Source organism: Ceratocystis lukuohia (assembly GCF_044167205.1).
Source record: "Ceratocystis lukuohia strain C4212 chromosome Unknown Supercontig5_pilon, whole genome shotgun sequence".
Classification (NCBI taxonomy): Eukaryota; Fungi; Ascomycota; class Sordariomycetes; order Microascales; family Ceratocystidaceae; genus Ceratocystis; species Ceratocystis lukuohia.
This window is the reverse complement of record NW_027263524.1, coordinates 3,441,115-3,457,729: the sequence shown is the minus strand read 5'-3', so window position 1 is coordinate 3,457,729 and position 16,615 is coordinate 3,441,115. Positions and strand designations below refer to the sequence as shown.

The 16,615-nt window shown below is 50.5% G+C and overlaps 6 protein-coding genes across 6 annotated transcripts; 3 read left to right on the top strand and 3 right to left on the bottom strand.

The window, feature by feature from the left end:
- Positions 1-167: 167 nt before the first annotated feature.
- Positions 168-2,924, bottom strand: HOO65_050754 (MUS38-like protein; the record flags this gene model as incomplete). Its single annotated transcript, XM_071001012.1, has 1 exon — positions 168-2,924. The coding sequence occupies one exon, from the start codon at positions 2,922-2,924 to the stop codon at positions 168-170; it is 2,757 nt and encodes a 918-aa protein (XP_070858813.1).
- A 2,569-nt stretch (positions 2,925-5,493) lies between these two features.
- On the top strand, positions 5,494-6,531 carry HOO65_050753 (short-chain dehydrogenase/reductase family protein; the record flags this gene model as incomplete). The annotated part of the gene is made up of 3 exons (XM_071003476.1): positions 5,494-5,543; positions 5,616-5,757; positions 5,878-6,531. 3 exons carry the CDS (start codon positions 5,494-5,496, stop codon positions 6,529-6,531), a joined length of 846 nt encoding a protein of 281 aa, XP_070858812.1.
- Positions 6,532-7,274: 743 nt separating this feature from the next.
- HOO65_050752 (putative Mitochondrial precursor of 2-methylcitrate synthase) lies at positions 7,275-8,888 on the top strand (the record flags this gene model as incomplete). Its single annotated transcript, XM_071003326.1, has 3 exons — positions 7,275-7,319; positions 7,388-8,310; positions 8,384-8,888. 3 exons carry the CDS (start codon positions 7,275-7,277, stop codon positions 8,886-8,888), a joined length of 1,473 nt encoding a protein of 490 aa, XP_070858811.1.
- A 373-nt stretch (positions 8,889-9,261) lies between these two features.
- Positions 9,262-11,195, bottom strand: HOO65_050751 (putative glycosidase crf1; the record flags this gene model as incomplete). Its single annotated transcript, XM_071003271.1, has 2 exons — positions 9,262-10,459; positions 10,498-11,195. 2 exons carry the CDS (start codon positions 11,193-11,195, stop codon positions 9,262-9,264), a joined length of 1,896 nt encoding a protein of 631 aa, XP_070858810.1.
- Positions 11,196-14,251: 3,056 nt separating this feature from the next.
- On the top strand, positions 14,252-15,168 carry HOO65_050750 (uncharacterized protein; the record flags this gene model as incomplete). The annotated part of the gene is made up of 2 exons (XM_071003492.1): positions 14,252-14,438; positions 14,543-15,168. 2 exons carry the CDS (start codon positions 14,252-14,254, stop codon positions 15,166-15,168), a joined length of 813 nt encoding a protein of 270 aa, XP_070858809.1.
- A 585-nt stretch (positions 15,169-15,753) lies between these two features.
- HOO65_050749 (GTP-binding protein RHO3) lies at positions 15,754-16,239 on the bottom strand (the record flags this gene model as incomplete). The annotated part of the gene is made up of 1 exon (XM_071001011.1): positions 15,754-16,239. One exon carries the CDS (start codon positions 16,237-16,239, stop codon positions 15,754-15,756), a length of 486 nt encoding a protein of 161 aa, XP_070858808.1.
- Positions 16,240-16,615: the final 376 nt, after the last annotated feature.

The window sequence follows — 16,615 nt, the reverse complement described above, 5'->3', positions numbered from 1 at the left end:
GGTGCTAGTGCTTCATACTTTAATAACAAGCATTGATGTATATGCGCTGTGTTGAGTGGGAATATTTAAAGATTACCAGCAGTCTTATGGCCGATGATTATACCGGCATATGTGCCTCTCCGCCCTCTTTTGCTTTCTTGTCTGGTCTCGCCTGCTCCGTATCACCGCTAATGCGCTAGGTTCCTACTAAAAAAATAGTCAATCTTGCCTGCGTTCTCTAGTCCCACTATCTTTACCAGATCTTCTCTTTTAGTATTAGCCAATTCCTTGATATTCCTTGCCTTGTACGTCAGCGCCGCCATATTGGCTGGCGTGACGCCAGGTATTGCCGCCATCATGGCCTGCAGCGTTGGTTCCAGGTGTCCATCGCCAGCTTCCTTCTCGCCTGTAGTGAGCCCAGCCTCGACAGCAGCCCGTGGATCGGGCTCGGATTCCTGGCTCTTGAGGCTCTGGAAGATCTCGGCCGTCTCATATGGCGATGATGACCAGATGATGCGCAGGCGCGGGAACGCCAATGTCAAAGCTACAATCTTGCCCTGGAGATCTGAGCCGACAGTGGCAGAAGAGCCAAATGACCCGCCGCCATTACCCATATCAGCGAAGCGCTCAAGCGTAAAGGACTTGTTGTGATCAAACTCGATAAGGAGCAATGGACAGGCATAGTGTCGGAACATGGCTTCGCACTGCGTCCATAGCCGGCCTGAATTGAGAGACTGGATGAGATCAGAGATAGCCTTGCGCTCAACACAAATGCGCGGAGATAGGATGTAGTCGCCAACCGTCAGCTGACACGGCACCACGTCCATACCGTGGCCATGTAGAAGCGGTGGAAGCGATGATCGGAACTCACGGATATCGACAATAACGCGCGGCGAGATCTTGCGAGCAGCACCAGGGCCGAGCTGTCCACCACCGGCAATTCGTGTGTTGATACGGCTGAGAAACCGGTCCTCCTCACTAGCCCGGCTGTCCTTGGGCACGTCCAGGGTTAGAGTCATGCTCGCACGCTCGCGGATTAGCTGTGTGAAGGCGTCCTTTTCGCGCCGCACGGCTGAGAGATAGCGCTCTTCTTCGACGCTATCGGCGTAGTACATGAAATACGAGCGCACATCGCGGTCGTTGTGAGACGAGCGGTACACTTCGATGCGGCGAATGAAGGCGGCGTCAACGTCGTACATGACAATATACCGTGGCTTCACTTGCTCCAGCATGGTGTCGTCACCGTCACCGTCGTAAGCGTGGATGACTAAAAGATCCTGTAGTGACAATAGACCGTACTGTTGCTCCATGTCATCAAATTCATCCTGCACCAGATCGACCCGCTGCTCGACATCGGCGTTCTGGGCCTGGGCTTCGCCTATAGAATTTATGAGGCCGGCTACCTGTGCTGGCGTTTCAGTAAATGGAGCCACTGCTCCGTTCTCAGTGCGGGACGGATTGCTTCCAACGACGCCTCCCCCACGGACGCGGCGACGCTTACTAGCAGCGGACCCCCCACGAGCCACCCCGCGCGCGCCTCTGCCCTGGCCGGTAGTGAGATCAATAGCCTTGTTGAGAGACCTCTGTGTATCTGCATATAGCAAGGCTTTCCTCATCGAAAACTCCCGCTTCCGACGCAAATAGGTGCGAAGCTTCCGGCGCATCAGATAGGATGCCGAGGTGTACTCTTGGTCGACAGCCGGTGCGTTATCAGCCCCTTTTAAGCCCGGCTCTGTGTCCTGGGGCCGGAGGTGCATTGTCTGCAAGTAATCTCGTAGCTGTCGGCAGGTGGCGCTTGACTGACACATGATCAAAATGCACCCACTCGAGTCGTCCCTAGATGGCCCAGAAGTTTGGATATCCCGGTCGATTTCATCCAAGACCTCGGCCAGGATGGCCCACTTGGGCAGCTCTTCAAGGACTGGCCGGAGTGCATCAATGTCATCCTCGTGTCTGGCCGAGTGCCTCTCAGCAGCATAAACACGCTTCTGGGCCGACTCGAATATAGTTTGGGCAGCGTCTAAAAACATCCATGGCGATTCGGTGTTGCGTAGTGACCCAGGGTCTGGTGCGTATGTGGCATGAATGTAATCAAGATGCTCCAGAAAGGCAACAGCGTCGTACTCGAGCACGTACTGGAGTAGGGCCCGAAGTACAGTTAAATCAGCCACAATGCGCCGCGTCTTGTTGCTAATGCGGTGCCAATTGGGTTCTAGTTGCCGGCGAATCATGACGTCAAAGTTCTGCAGCATGACTGTTCTAGCATCCCATTCCTCCAGATCGAGGCCCGTATTTGTCTTGCGGATCTCCTGTACACACTGTTCCACACACTCCTTGATGGCATTCTGGATATCGAGCATGGCACCGGTCATGGGCACTTCCAGCTCTATGACCTCAGCCCGGCGCTTTCCTTCCAAGCTACTAGCCACGGTCACGTGGTATCGGGGCCAGAGCGATACCTTGCGCAAAAACAGCGAGCCAAGCATTTTGGTCAGCTGCGAAAAGCCGCGTATGAAAGCCTCTGGCTTGTCTGAAAAGGCCTTGAGAAAGCCTGAGCGATTCTTCCCCCGCCACACTCGCAGAATGAAGGCCTCGTTACTGGTTGCCGTGAACTTTTGGGCATGTAGCGCCACAATTCCCGTGACGTTCTCGGCCTGGACAACGCCTGACAGCATATCGCCAATCAGGATGCGGGCTGTTACAGAAAACAAGCCGCCTCGCGCATACATTTCCTGGCGCGTTTTGGGTGTTTCTTTGGAGTCGACACATGTTAAGCCACGGGCCTTGGTGGCACCGCTGGCTACCTTGTGCTCGATAAGGCTTCGGCCGAGCCAGGTAGCCTCACGTTCATCGGCACCCATCAGCAAGATCAGGTTGTTTCCAGCAGCGTCGTATGAATGGAGCAGATTTGCGACAAGCCGGAGCAGCCCAAGCCCGCGAGCCATGATGACAAGCTCATCTTCGGCCCGAACCTCCTGGAAGATTTCTTGCTGGAACTTCTGGAGATGGAGACAAGGTTGGTCAGTACAACTCAGTAGATGTTCAGTTTTCCTCTCCTTTTTTGAGGGTACAGGGGCGACATGGCGAGGTAATATTAAACAATATCAAGGTCTTAAGCCATTGGCATTAACGTGACAGAGGCAGAACAGACTTGCTTACCAGCGGTAGCGATAGCTTTACAGGCTGCACTGGCCCTGTTGTCTGCGGCCCCAAATTAGATGCCATTATCTCAGATACATCAGATACTAAGGCAAATTTGGGATGTTTCTGGGGACAACTCTGATGAGCAGCAGGTCTTCAAGGCAGCAGCTCAAAGTGGTCTAGAGTCGCGTGTCTAGGGTTGTATTAACCCTATAAACTACTAACAAGTGATGATTACTCAGCATTCTTGCTGAGCGAGAATACCAGCATCTACTGGGCAGCTTTTGACTTTCAAGGCTAGGATGACTGATAAACGACACGAATATGTGCATATAGAAGTGATTCTACACCTAATATCTGTGCCCAGATCTGTGACAAGAGCCTCAGGCTCCCCATGTTTAAATATGTTGTTGCCAGTCCTTGCCGCCCTGTTTTGCTCCCCCTCACGGCTTAGATTGCCATTATGGTTCTACTTTAGGGGGTCTCTCAGCGCGCCTATATGAGAAGCTCGTAGGAACCCCAACCCCAGCAACTAAGACCATCGTACGAGGCAAGTACAAGGAGGCCCTTTCTCCAACTTGCTTCGGGAAAGTTCAGTGTTACGGACTTTGGTCTCATGATATCTGCGCATAACTCAACGGAGGTATCTCACACCAGGAACGTGAAGGCCTATCGTGTGCTACTGAAACTACCAACATGACCATCGTCATCTCATTAAAACCCAATTAACATGAACACAGACAGATATCAACCTAATACAAATGCATTCCAGGCCCCCATCACATTTCTGCTGCAGACAACCAGGTGTTCCCCACTTTGGCCAATGGGAGCTGCTCCCCAAGCTTGTCACCTCTAGTGGAAATGAGGCCCGGGATTTTCCCCTCTAGACAGCTCTCTCTCAGGTACTGCCTTAAAGATTACTCCCGACTGATCAAATGATCACAATGTCGAGCTTAGCGCTGCCAACGACAGCAATTACCCAGCCCCCGCCACGATATGCGGCATCCGCTGGCTAGGCTTCGTTTGCCCGTGTGGCGAAGCTCTGTAATATCTAGCGGCTTCAGCATGCACGGTAAAAGCAGTGCAAAAAAAGACAAGACAAGACAAGAAATCAAGAGAAAAGAAAACGAAAAAGAAAAACAATCCGAAAGAAAGCGCTGCTACCCACGACCGGTCGACGGTCGCGCATATATGCCAACCCATCACCGAAGACCTCGCCCCAAAACCTCGCCTTATTGCATTTCTAGATGAATCGCCGTTATCGCTTTGCTTGGTCTCTGAGGGACTTCTGGCCCCTGCTTCCTTGTGCTACTGCAGCCTATTAAGTTGTCATCGGCTCCGATACGCCAATTAGCCTGTTGTAGTAGGCGAGATAGCATACTTAGATAAGATGGCTCTTGCATGCGTTTAGGGTAAGCCCGCTATCTATCTGTACAATAAGCACTGCTCTTGAAATGTTTTTTTTTGCGTTGCGACAGACGGGCTAGCTAGCCTAGCCATAAACCAAGCGTGTAGTATAGTTCGTAGTTGACAGTCCAGTCCATACATGCGTTCACTTCTTTTTTCTCCTCCCTTCTTAAATGCACGCCTCCTCCCTCACTCCTTTCCATCCTTCTTCCTTTATCAAAGCCAAGCACGCTCCAGTCATCCCCCTACACTAAGTACAGCCCATCATGGATAGTATAGTACGGTACGGGTACGTACCCCGCCGAAAGCCGCTCCGCCCGCTGGCTGGCACGTTAGCGCTGATGGTACTACAACACCGCAACTGCCGTCTCAACCCTGCAACTTGCTAGTTGGCTCCCTTTTCTGATGGCATAGATAAGTTTGCGCTTAGTCAAAGCCCCTTGACACGTTATGATGATAGGGAGACAATCGTAGCACTTATCTATTGCCAGGTTTAATCCCCTTTTTTGTCCTTTTTTGGTCCGTTTTTCTTGGAGATTCCTTCCAGCATTTTTGATCACGAGATCCGAGGAGGTCCCATTAATCTGTCCTGTAATCGTAATCAGTCCCCTCCCCGCTCGTCCTCTCCTCCTCTCTTCCTGTAGTCTCCGTAGGCCTTTGGGTAGTTTCCTTGTTGTTTAGACGAAGCCCAAAAAGGACCTTCCTACTTTAGTCTCGCCCGAGTCCTGTGCTTTCCTTTCCTGAGGCTTCTTTCCTTCCCCTTCTTCCACTTCCTTCCTATTTCTCTTCTCCTTCCTCCCTCTATTTTCTGTTTTCGCCCTCCTTCCCCATTCATTCTTCACTGATACATCGAGCGATTCTCCCTTTTGCCTGTCAGGATATCACCGTCTGTTGCCTTTTTGGGTTCTTTTTTGCCGCTGTTGCCGTCGTGTTTCTTATCTTGCATCACTTCTTATATTTGCCATAATGTCAGGACGCTTAGCTGGCAAAAACGCCGTCATCACCGGTGCCGCTGGGTAATTCTCTCCCATTGCAACTCTAATTCCAGCATCATATGGCCTATCCCAGCTGACCCCCTTTCTTTGCAGCGGCATTGGCCTTGAGACTTCAATTCTGTTTGCCCAAGAGGGCGCGAATGTGCTGATGGCCGATATCTCTGGCCCAGCCCTAGAGAAGGCCAAGGCCAAGGTGCTTGAACTAGTGCCTGGTGCGGGCAAGGTTGAGACACAGGTATGAATGAGAAAAGAGTGCTGTCGTCACATGTCGTGTGTCTTCATCATCCTGCTCGCTGTCCTCGTATTCATCCACTCTTGATTATACAGACTCGCAGGCTAACCAATGCTCCTGCAGATCTGCGATGTCTCAAAGGAGGCTCAGGTTCAGGCTCTCTGTGAGGCTCTCGACTCATGGGGTGGCCTTGACATCATCTTCAACAATGCTGGAATCATGCACGCAAAAGATGATGATGCCGTCAACACCCCCGAAGCCATTTGGGACCTAACGCAGAATATCAACGTCAAGGGCGTGTGGTTCGGCAGCAAGCACGCTGTCCTAGCTCTTCGTCGCAACAAGAAGACCAAGGGCTCCGTGATCAACACGGCATCGGTAGTGGCCCTTGTCGGCGCGGCTACGCCGCAACTGGCTTATACTGCGTCCAAGGGCGCTGTCCTAGCGCTAACACGCGAGCTAGCCATTGTACACGCTCGGGAAGGTTACCGCTTCAATTCGCTGTGCCCAGCTCCACTTAACACCCCGCTACTCCAGGACTGGCTGGGAGACGACGAGGCCAAGCGCCTCCGTCGCACTGTGCATTTCCCCACAGGCCGCTTTGGTGAGGCCATTGAGCAAGCCAAGGCGGTTCTGTTCCTGGCTAGCGACGAGTCATCGTTTGTGAATGGCCACGATATGGTAGTGGACGGCGGCATGACTAAGGCTTATGTTACCCCAGAGGGGCCCAGCGCCCCGGCCCCGACGAACAATGCGCTCAAGAGCAGCCTGGATTAGGGGGACGTCAAAAAGATCTATGCGCCATGATTTTTTATTTCATTTTATTTTCCATATATATCACCGTCATGCGATATCACGTTTGCAACCCTTCTCGTAACCCGAACCCCATTCTAGACCCTATAACACTCTGTATTTTGTCGGTCCTAGGGTTGTATTAACCCTTGATAACCCCGACGTTCCTCGTCGTCCCTCATTCACCTCGGTTTCTGTCGGCCCTTCCCCAAGTCTTAATTGGAGTTTGTCTCTCTCGTGCAAAGACAAACGTCACACTTGCGCTGCGACTTGAACCCCAAAGTCTAGCGGGCAAGAGGAAGCTTCTTTTCCCTTCACTTTAAAAGGCCATGCTCGGCAACAAGTACTCCTTACTTTATCTATCGTTCACTACCTACAGAAACAAGTGCCCTTCTCTCCCGTCATGTGACACTATACTTTCCCTATCCCGTAGTTACTCCAACCTCCAACCCAGGGCCTAAGACACATATAAGACACATCTAGCAACCTCGTACTCTTTCTCTTCTCTGTTTCCCCTGCCCTTATATTTCTCTTGTTGTTCTATAGACTGTAGCGCTGCCTATTTGCCTGCTTGCTCCTTTTATTGCCTTGGTTTGCATGCCTTACATAGGCTGCTTTTGTCACTGGACTAGCTTGTTTGTTTACTCCCAGCTTCTGTAATATCAGACAACGTGCTGCTGCTCTCGCCTTTGTTTCAAATCATACTTACCCTTCACTATTCACTCATAATGTACCCCAAACGGGCCACTGCTCTCGCGGTCTCTGCATTCAAGGTATACATCATGGCCCTGTCCTCTCCTCTCCCCTTTACTCTTCCCTCCCACCTCTTTTTTCGGACCAGCCAGCAGCTAACGGCAAAGTGGAGCAGCCCCGGCCCGTACGCTTCTTCGCCCCACAACTCTCGCGATCCTACGCAACTACCACTGCTGAGCCCAGCCTCAAGGATGTCCTCAGGTCCGTAATTCCAGCCAAACGAGAGCTTTTGAAGAAGGTCAAAGCCCATAGCTCTACATCCATCGGCCCATTAAATGTCTCCCATGTGGTGGGTGGCATGCGAGGACTCAGAGCTATGGTCTGGGAAGGATCAGCCCTCGATCCCGAAGAAGGTATCCGATTCCACGGCAAGACCATTGCTGAGTGCCAAGATCTCCTTCCCAAGGGCAGATCAGGCAAGCAGATGCTCCCCGAAGCTATGTTTTGGTTCCTGCTCACGGGCAAGATGCCTTCTACAGAGCAAACTCGGGCGTTCAGCGCCGAACTGGCCCAGAAGGCCGAACTACCAGCCATTACCAAGCAGCTACTACTCTCATTCCCCAAAAGCCTCCACCCTATGACAGCATTTTCCATGGCGGTGGCTTCCTTGAGCCACACATCAAAATTTGCTACGGCATATGCCAACGGACTAGGGAAGGCGGATTACTGGGAGCCCATCTTCGATGACGTCATTTCTTTGCTTGCCAAGCTTCCCACTATCGCTGCTACCATATATGCTCACAGCTACGGCCCAGGGGAAAATAGCGGCTCCAAGGTCCCAGCTATCGATTCCAACGGCGATTGGGCCTACAACTTTGCTGTGATGCTAGGCAAAGGAGGAAATGAACACGAGAGTTTCCAGGACCTGCTCCGCCTCTATCTAGCACTTCACGGCGACCATGAGGGTGGCAATGTCTCAGCGCATGCTACCCATCTTGTTGGCAGCGCCCTCAGCGACCCTTTCCTTAGTTACAGTGCTGGTCTTCAGGGTCTGGCTGGCCCTCTCCATGGGTAAGTTTAGTCTCATCTCGGCGTCGCCATATTATTCTCGTTGTCCGGTAAAAACTAACATGGCCCAACCCAGGCTTGCTGCTCAGGAAGTCCTTCGATGGACTATCCAGATGAAGGATGCTATTCCCGAAAACTACACCGAGGCTGACATCAAAGACTATCTATGGTCAACTCTAAATGGGGGTCGTGTGGTTCCTGGCTATGGTCACGCTGTGCTCAGAAAGCCGGACCCCCGTTTCTCAGCTCTAATGGACTTCGCTACGTCGCAGCCGGATATTGTAGCCAACCCAGTGTTCAAAATAGTCGAGCTCAACAGTCGAATAGCCCCAGAAGTTCTAAAGGCCCACGGCAAGACGAATAACCCATACCCCAATGTCGACTCGAGCTCGGGTGTTTTGTTCCACCACTATGGTTTCAAGGAAACACTCTACTACACAGCAACCTTTGGTGTCAGTCGTGGCCTCGGTCCTTTGGCGCAACTAATCTGGGATCGTGTATTAGGCCTTCCTATTGAACGGCCGAAGAGTGTAACACTCCAAAGCTTGCTAGATATAGCCCAATCCAAAGCAAGCACCTAAGAAATGTTAGCGGCCGAGGTGAGAGTGGCTAGGGTTACGGGTTATATCATAATAGTAGTAACGGTCAGGGTATATTCACGTCCGTTCACATACTAACTAAACAAGGTTACAGGTTTTTGTATTTGACGTCATTGTAGCATAATATAAGTAAATGTTGGCGTCAATTCCGTGCCACCGCCATGCCAATGATGCATAAATAATAATATGAAGTAGTTCTAAACATACCTCATGGAATAAAATGGAAATGAAAAAAATAACCGCTAAGCAAATAAAGAAAAATCCATGCATAAAATCACTGCCTCTTCCGTCCAAGGAGATGAGCGAAGCCTGCCACCAGCGGCACGCAGACTCCATAACATTGCCTTCTTTTTCCTTAATGAAAGCCACCTCCATTGCCCATGTGTGGCAGCGTTGGTTTTCTGTTCTGGAGAGGGATCGAGCCATCCGCAGTTTGCCCATAGCCCCCACCATATGCTGGAGGTACTGAGGATGGGTATCCTTCGCTGTATGGCGAGGATAGATCAGGGGCATAATTTCCATAGTTCTGGTGTCCATAGCCTACATTACTGGCTGGTGAAGCTACGCGTTCATAACCGCCAGGTCCACCAAATCCACCGTTAGGGATTGGAGCGCCATTGTGTTGCGGCATGCCACCCGTAGGGCTATGGGGATTAGCTCCGTAACCGACATTATCGTAGGGGCCGGGCGATGCCATGCCACCGTTAGGGATTGGAGCGCCATTGTGTTGTGGCATGCCACCCGTAGGGCTATGGGGATTAGCTCCGTAACCGACATTATCGTAGGGGCCGGGCGATGCCATGCCACCATTAGACAGTGGAGCGCCATTGTGTTGTGGTATGCCACCCATGGGGCTATGGGGATTAGCTCCGTAGCCAGCATTGTTATAAGGGCCGGGCGATCCCATGCCGCTGTTCTGGTACATGTGATTATTGGTCGACATGCCGGTCGGGGCAGGAGAAGCGTAGCGCTCGTTGAAGGAGTCGCCACCAGGGGGCGGCTTACGGCTAATTGATTGTGCCGCGTATGCACCACCAGCTGCCATTCCTGCGCCAGCCGCAGCTCCCGCCCCTACAGCCATGGTAGATCCAGGCATGCCACTCATGGTCGGAGCGCCATACGAATCAAGCGGGCCGTGGGGGTTAACAGGCGTGTTGGGCATGGAGTTTGTGGCATAGTTGGAATCTTGCTGAGTGAGTTGGTTTAATTCTGCACCTGTTGAGCCATTGAAAGAGTCTGGGTTGATGCCCCTGGCTGCCATAGAGTCGTTCTCACGACGGCTCTCCTCGGCAGCCTTCTCTGCAGCAGCAGCCTCGGCAGCGCCACGCCTACGTTGTCTAAAGAAGTACAGCAGGCCAGCAGCCACGACCGCTACACCAATAAAACTAGCACCGCCAAAGATTCCGGCCTTGGCTCCAGGAGACAGATCGTTGAACTTTTCAGAAAGCGACTTCTCGGGGGCCTTGTTGAGCTCAGTTGCAACACTGCTGGTTCCACCGATGATTTTGATGCTGCTAGATGAACCGGAGCGATCACTCCATTGATACTCCTTACTATTGTTGCTGTAGTCGGTGATTTTGACACTTTTGACATACATGTCATAGGGCCCCCGTTGTAATCAGTGTCACCACCGGCCCAGTCCCGCGTTCCCTGTGGCAAGCGAGGATCTCCACCAGCCCAAATTCCAATATAGAACCTCATGGGCGTCTGTGGGAATGTGTAGGAGCTGTTGGCCTCGTTGGGGCTCAATGTCCGGATCAACGCTCCGTCAATATACCACTTGATGTAGTCCGCGGTCCAGTCAACAGTGTAGTTGTGGAAATCGGCCTGGTTGTCAAAGGCAACGTCGTGAGTGCCGCCGTTGGCAAAGTTTTCAATACCCTTGCCGAAGAAATTGCTGGCTGCTTGATTAGGCTTCGTGCCCAGAAACTCAAAATCCACTTCGTCCAGATTATCTGAGAGCCACATCATGGAGCTGATGATTCCAGTGCCACTAGCACAGCGCAACATCATCTCAGTGCGGCCCCAAAAGAAGTAGAAGTTGGACATTAGCGTAGGGGCGTCACCCTGTTTAGCCACTGTGAACTTGGCTCCGAGTTTTGGGTCAAAAGTGACGCCGTTGACCTTTTGCTTCCATATACTAGTATCGGGCTGCGAAGTGAAGTTCCATTCGTGAGTCGTGCCGAGGGCCAGGTCGTTGGGACATGATTTTTGCATGGGATTGCAGTCGGTCGTAACCTGGGCCGCGGCTATAGAAGCCAGCAAGGCGACCAGATATCTAGACGCCATGATGAGCGGAAGAGACAGGCGAAAGAGGTTGGGATGAGGGTTGAATGAATGTAGTTGAAAAGAAATATATATAGGTCGTATGTCGTGGTAGTTTCAAATGAATGTGCTGGAATGACGATATCCGGATCGCCTTGTTGTAGAGTATATATATAGCTGCCAGTCAGCGTCTGTCTGCCGAATGTTCTGCTAATAAGAATTGGTAAAATGAATGTAGGTAAATAAGAGAGAGAAGCAGTGAGTCTCCCACAGCTCAGGACACAATGTGACGAAAGAGATGCACACAATGAAACGAGAGGAAGTAAGAATGAATGAATGCAAGGAAGAAAGCAACAACAGGAAGAAGAAGAAGAAAACAGCAAGCAAAGAAGGAACAAGAAAGGGAAAAGAAAAGAAGACACAATAAGAGAAAATAACAAAGTAAGGTGTCACAGCTCACCTCAAAATGGCAGGATCGGTCTAGAGTGGAGAAGAACCTGCTTTCCAAATGAAGTAACTGAAAAAAAAAAAAGGGTGTGACAACTTCCCACAGCACGGAGAGCAACTACCTTACCTTGGTCTTCTTTTTTTATTATTTATTCAAAAAGAAACTTACAAAGTCACCAGCACCTTGGTTCTTGTAATTCGGAGTTTTTTGGCCTACTTATTGGTATGGGAATCTCTTCAGCGCGTGTTTGCTGTCTATACTACATTAGCCGTATGAACTCGCAAGATGTAACTACCCGACGGGACAGCGCGCCTCTTTGTGCGCCTCTCTCTCTGTCTTTCTCTGAACCTGTCTCATCCGCTCGTCCCTGGTCTCCTCGTTCTATTCGTCCGCCTCCCCCTTCCCTCCGACAGACAAGTGCTCTGTCAGCGTTACTCGCCTGCTGCCATACGCCAACCTGCGCATCACGCTTCACTTGACTTTCAAAAAACAGCCCCCAGCTCAGCTTGTCTTGTCCCCTTTCCTACCAGTGTACTGTCCACGAAATGACCCGTTAGCATGTCGATGCCCTTATGATCAATGCGTTGATTTCTTTTCTTGTGTGCAAGTTTTTTTTGCAAGTATATATTTTAGAATGGGTAGAGTGCTTGGGCCACCACCCCCATCACGCCCATTTAGTCAGCAGACTCACCAACTAAGCTGCCCTGAGGTCTAGGCGATTGTTTCAAGTCCCGAGAACTTAGATGTCTGTTTATTTTACTCTGCTCTTCCCATCAGGAAGCGGCTCGCTGGTTTCTTTTTTCAGTGCTCAATTCTCAATGCTACACATCCCCCCTCCTGCTCGCTCTTCTCGTTTCTGCTCCCCTCCCCTCCCATTTAGACAGTTATTACATCACATGCTTTCCTCTAGCTAGCTCGCTAGCTACCTCCCTCCTTCATTCTCGCTTGTTACAAAAGACAGCCCCTTGCCAATCAAGTCCTCCAAGCTTATTGTGTCAAGGGTGGGAAATAGGCTGGGGGAAGGAGACAGAGAAGGAAAAAGGACTATCTTGGCAGGAAGATGCAGGGGTAAAGAGCCATCCTCAATCCCACAGGAGCAGAAGATCAGTGGTGGCTCTGGGTCAAGCACACATGGGAAAGAAAAGGGGAAACACGGCATAAGGTTATTGGAATACCATCTACTTGTATGTACATCCTTTCCTTATGTAACCCTCCGATTGCTGATTGCTGTACCAAGGGCCCTGAAGGAAGAGGCCCAGGTACTGCTACCAACCAGTTATGTCCTGTAGCATTTGTGCTATACCTAGCCTAGACAGTTAATTTGTGCATGCGCTGGATAGTATGCCACACGAGGCGTTCTGCGGCTTTCCCCAAGCAAGCAAAAAGGCGAGCCCGATTCACCTCGGCTCTATTTGTTTAGCTGAGCCTCAGACACGTGAGCACAATTGCAACCCCAATATAGGGGTCAAGCAACAAAGGCCAGCCTCGTACAGAACTCCGTGATACCGGAACAAGACCAGAAGCCAAGAGAGCAGCAGCGTAGGAGAAAAATGGGCAAAAAGAAACAAACTCGCCCCAGGCGGGACTCGAACCCGCAACCTTTGGATGGCTATTTCGAAGAGTGTTCGTAAAAGTCCAACGCACTAACCAATTGTGCAACCAGGGCTTGTTTCGATTACTCGCTTGATTTGGGGTGGCCTTAACAGGCTTCTTATACGCTTCAAAATGTTTTTTTTCCTTTTTTTTTTCTTTTCTTCATTCTTTTTTTTTTTACCTTTCTCCTTCTTTTTTATTTTCCTTTTTGTCCTACGATAGCTACTACAGTATTAGGGCGAGTACCAAGCTTGTTTGGGAGCATATACACTTCTCTTGTCAAAAATCCGTGGCCAGCTTTCCAGAGGTCTTGCTCTGTCTAGTAGCCAGTCCGACATCGTTTGATCTTAGCAACTCTGGTTGACGTTAAATAAACTCAAGTTCAAGTGTTTTATCTACTTTTCCACCTTATCTCGGCTGTGGCAAAAAAGCCTTGGGCCACAGCCGTTAAATTTAAATCGAGTCAGATAGCAACTCAGCTCCGAATGGTAGTTAGCCTGTATTGTTCGATATTAGTGGCTTGCATTGTTGTCAAATGTTCTCTTTATGCATAGGCTATCACCAAATTCAACCTCGCTTATACAGGCCAGTTCCCTTGTTTTCTGTCATCTCAAGTCTCTTTTCGTCCACTTATAACCTAAACAAGAAAATGACGACATGCAGGCTTCCTAGCACGAATTCAGTTCTTCCTTAGTCTCTAGCTCTCTAGTTGCTAGGTATCTACACATTTAGCGGTCATTTTTTATATATATTTTTTTTAGTTGCTTTGAAAATACTACCATATTGCTTAGGGTTACGATTGCTAACCCCACTAAGACGCCGGTCCGGCCCTCCATGCTCCCTGTCTAGACCCTGTTTAGTCCTTACACGATAAGAAAGTTTAGAAGGGAACTGAGCTACGGTATGTAGCGAGGAATTTTTAGCCAAGAAAACATCCAGCCACAACTCAACTACAGCCTGTTTTTCTCTTCCTTACTTTTCACATGCATACAGAGCTTCCTCTAGAGCCCATCTATCACAATAATCACATTAGCTTACTATGGTTAATCCCTCCCAGCATTCCCTCCCGCTTGCCACGTCTCCGCAGAGGAGCTGGTATGAGCGCTTGTTCGATGACATTGACCCGCGATATTCTGATATGCCGGTTCTCATGTGTTGTACCGTGACCGGCCTTTGTGACGCGGTTGTTTTCAATGCGGCTGGTGTTTTTGTCGGCATGCAGACAGGTAAGAAACGAGCCAGAGCTACCTTGGAACCGTACATCTATCCTAAGCAAGAATCGCCCCAACCCGCACTTGGCTAACCAACGCAAACCCCTTCTTACGTCCAGGAAACACCATTTTCCTTGCTCTTGGTGCTGCTCACCTACCACCACTTGAGTCGCAACTCTGGGTCAAGGCGATTGTATCTATTGGCGCCTTCTGGGCCGGCTGTTTTACCTTTAGCCAATTCCGCCATGTAGGCCCAAAACGCAAATTGACACTCGCAGCCAACTTCCTGCTTCAGGCCGTGTTTATGTTAGCGGTGGCTATCATAACGCAGGCCGGAGCAATTCCGCAGTTCCGTCGTAGCGCAATATCGCCGCACGTGGCATTGCACAATGGTGAGCACGACTCGTCGTGGATCGTGCTTCTGCCTGTGGCGCTGTTGGCGTTTCAGTTTGGCGGACAGGTCGTGAGCAGTCGTGTGCTTGGCTTCAATGAGGTGCCGACGAGCGTGCTGACGTCACTATACTGCGATCTCATGTCAGATCCGAAGCTATTTGCGCCCCTGGGCAAAAACGAGAAAAGAAATCGCCGGGTGTGCGCCATGGTGATGTTGTTGATTGGGGGCATTCTGGGAGGCTGGCTGCAGCGGTCTAGCGGTGGAATGCCTCCTGCCATCTGGGCGGCTGGCGGCCTGAAGATCATCATAGCGGTGGCATGGCTGTTCTGGAAGAGCAAGGAAAAACAGTAGCTGGGAGGCTTCTTGAAGCTTAGTCCGATCGCGTAAAGCTTCTGGTGCCTTGGAAACAAGGGATACATAATTACAAAAAGGAAAGAATTAGTGGTTGAAGGGATTAATAGCCAGGTCAGCGCCGAGCTAGAGGGCAAGGAACCGTAGCATATCCTGTAGTAGTCAGAAAACTATATAGATCAATAACGAAAGTAAAGAATAATGGCACATTAATTTTTTATTAAGGCCGAAGACATGGAAGCAACGACAACGTCAGCGCAAAAGGTATATGTACAAGAAGTTGTTTCCTAGAGGAAGGATAAGAAAGAGCAAGGGAGGGGGAAAAAGGAGAGTATGGATATGGTGGAATCGACGCAGTAGAGAAAAAAGAACAACGAAAAGCAGTAATAAAAGAGATATAGATGAAGAAGCAAGGGCGAAAGAAGAGAAAGACAAGGCAGGATACGATAGAGAGAGAGAGAAAAAAATGGTGGGGGGGGGGGGGGAGATAGGAGAACAAGGAGAGGCCGGCGGCTTCTCTCTCTATTGCTGTCCGTCACTGAACATTTACAAGTCCAAATTAGATCCACGGACACTCGCCCCGCTTCACATCAAAACACACTTGTAGTCGTCAGTGTCTCTCTTAACACTTAAGGCCACACGCGCAGCCTCGGTAAAGGCTTCATTGACTCCACGGTTGCGCATGGCCGAGCACTCAAGATAGCGCAGAGCACTAATCCGGCGGGCAACCTCGAGGCCCTGGTCATAGTTGATGGTGGGCTTCTTTTCAGCCTTGGCTAGCGGTGTTGATGAGTCAGTTGCGTTAACGGTGGTCTTGGAGGCGGGATTTGACGTTGTTGTTGTTGTTGTTGCTGGTGTTGTTCCATCCGTGGCAGCCCCGGGTGCTGTACCCATGGGAGCCTGGTCGCCATTGTCTTTGTCGGCCTCTTCATCGTCGGCACTTTCGCGCAAATCGCATTTGAGAGCAACCAGCACAAGCTTAGTTCCGGGGCAGTTATCGGCGATCTCACCAACCCACTTGCTCTCGACGTTTTCAAGCGAGTCTTTACTGTCGACGCTGTAGCAGAGCATGATGAGATCGGTGTCATCTAGGGAGAGGGGCAAACGTTAGTAGACCTAGCGAATGATATTAATAGCGCCGTTAAGGGAAGTGGAGGGCTCTCACCATACGAAAGACTACGCAAGCGGTCGAATTCCTCCTGGCCGGCAGTATCCCAGAGAGAAAGCTCAATATGGACATAGTCAACAAAGATGTCTATTATAGTCCGAAAACGCGTTAGAAATAAGTCCAGTCTCATTGTTTTCCGCATATAGTGATGACAACTATCATGGGTCGGATTTTAGTGCCTTCTTACCGTGCACGTAATTCTCGAAGACGGTCGGCTCGTATACGGTCGGGAAGTATCTGAGGAGCGACAAGGCACCACACGTTAGCGGATAATTTTTC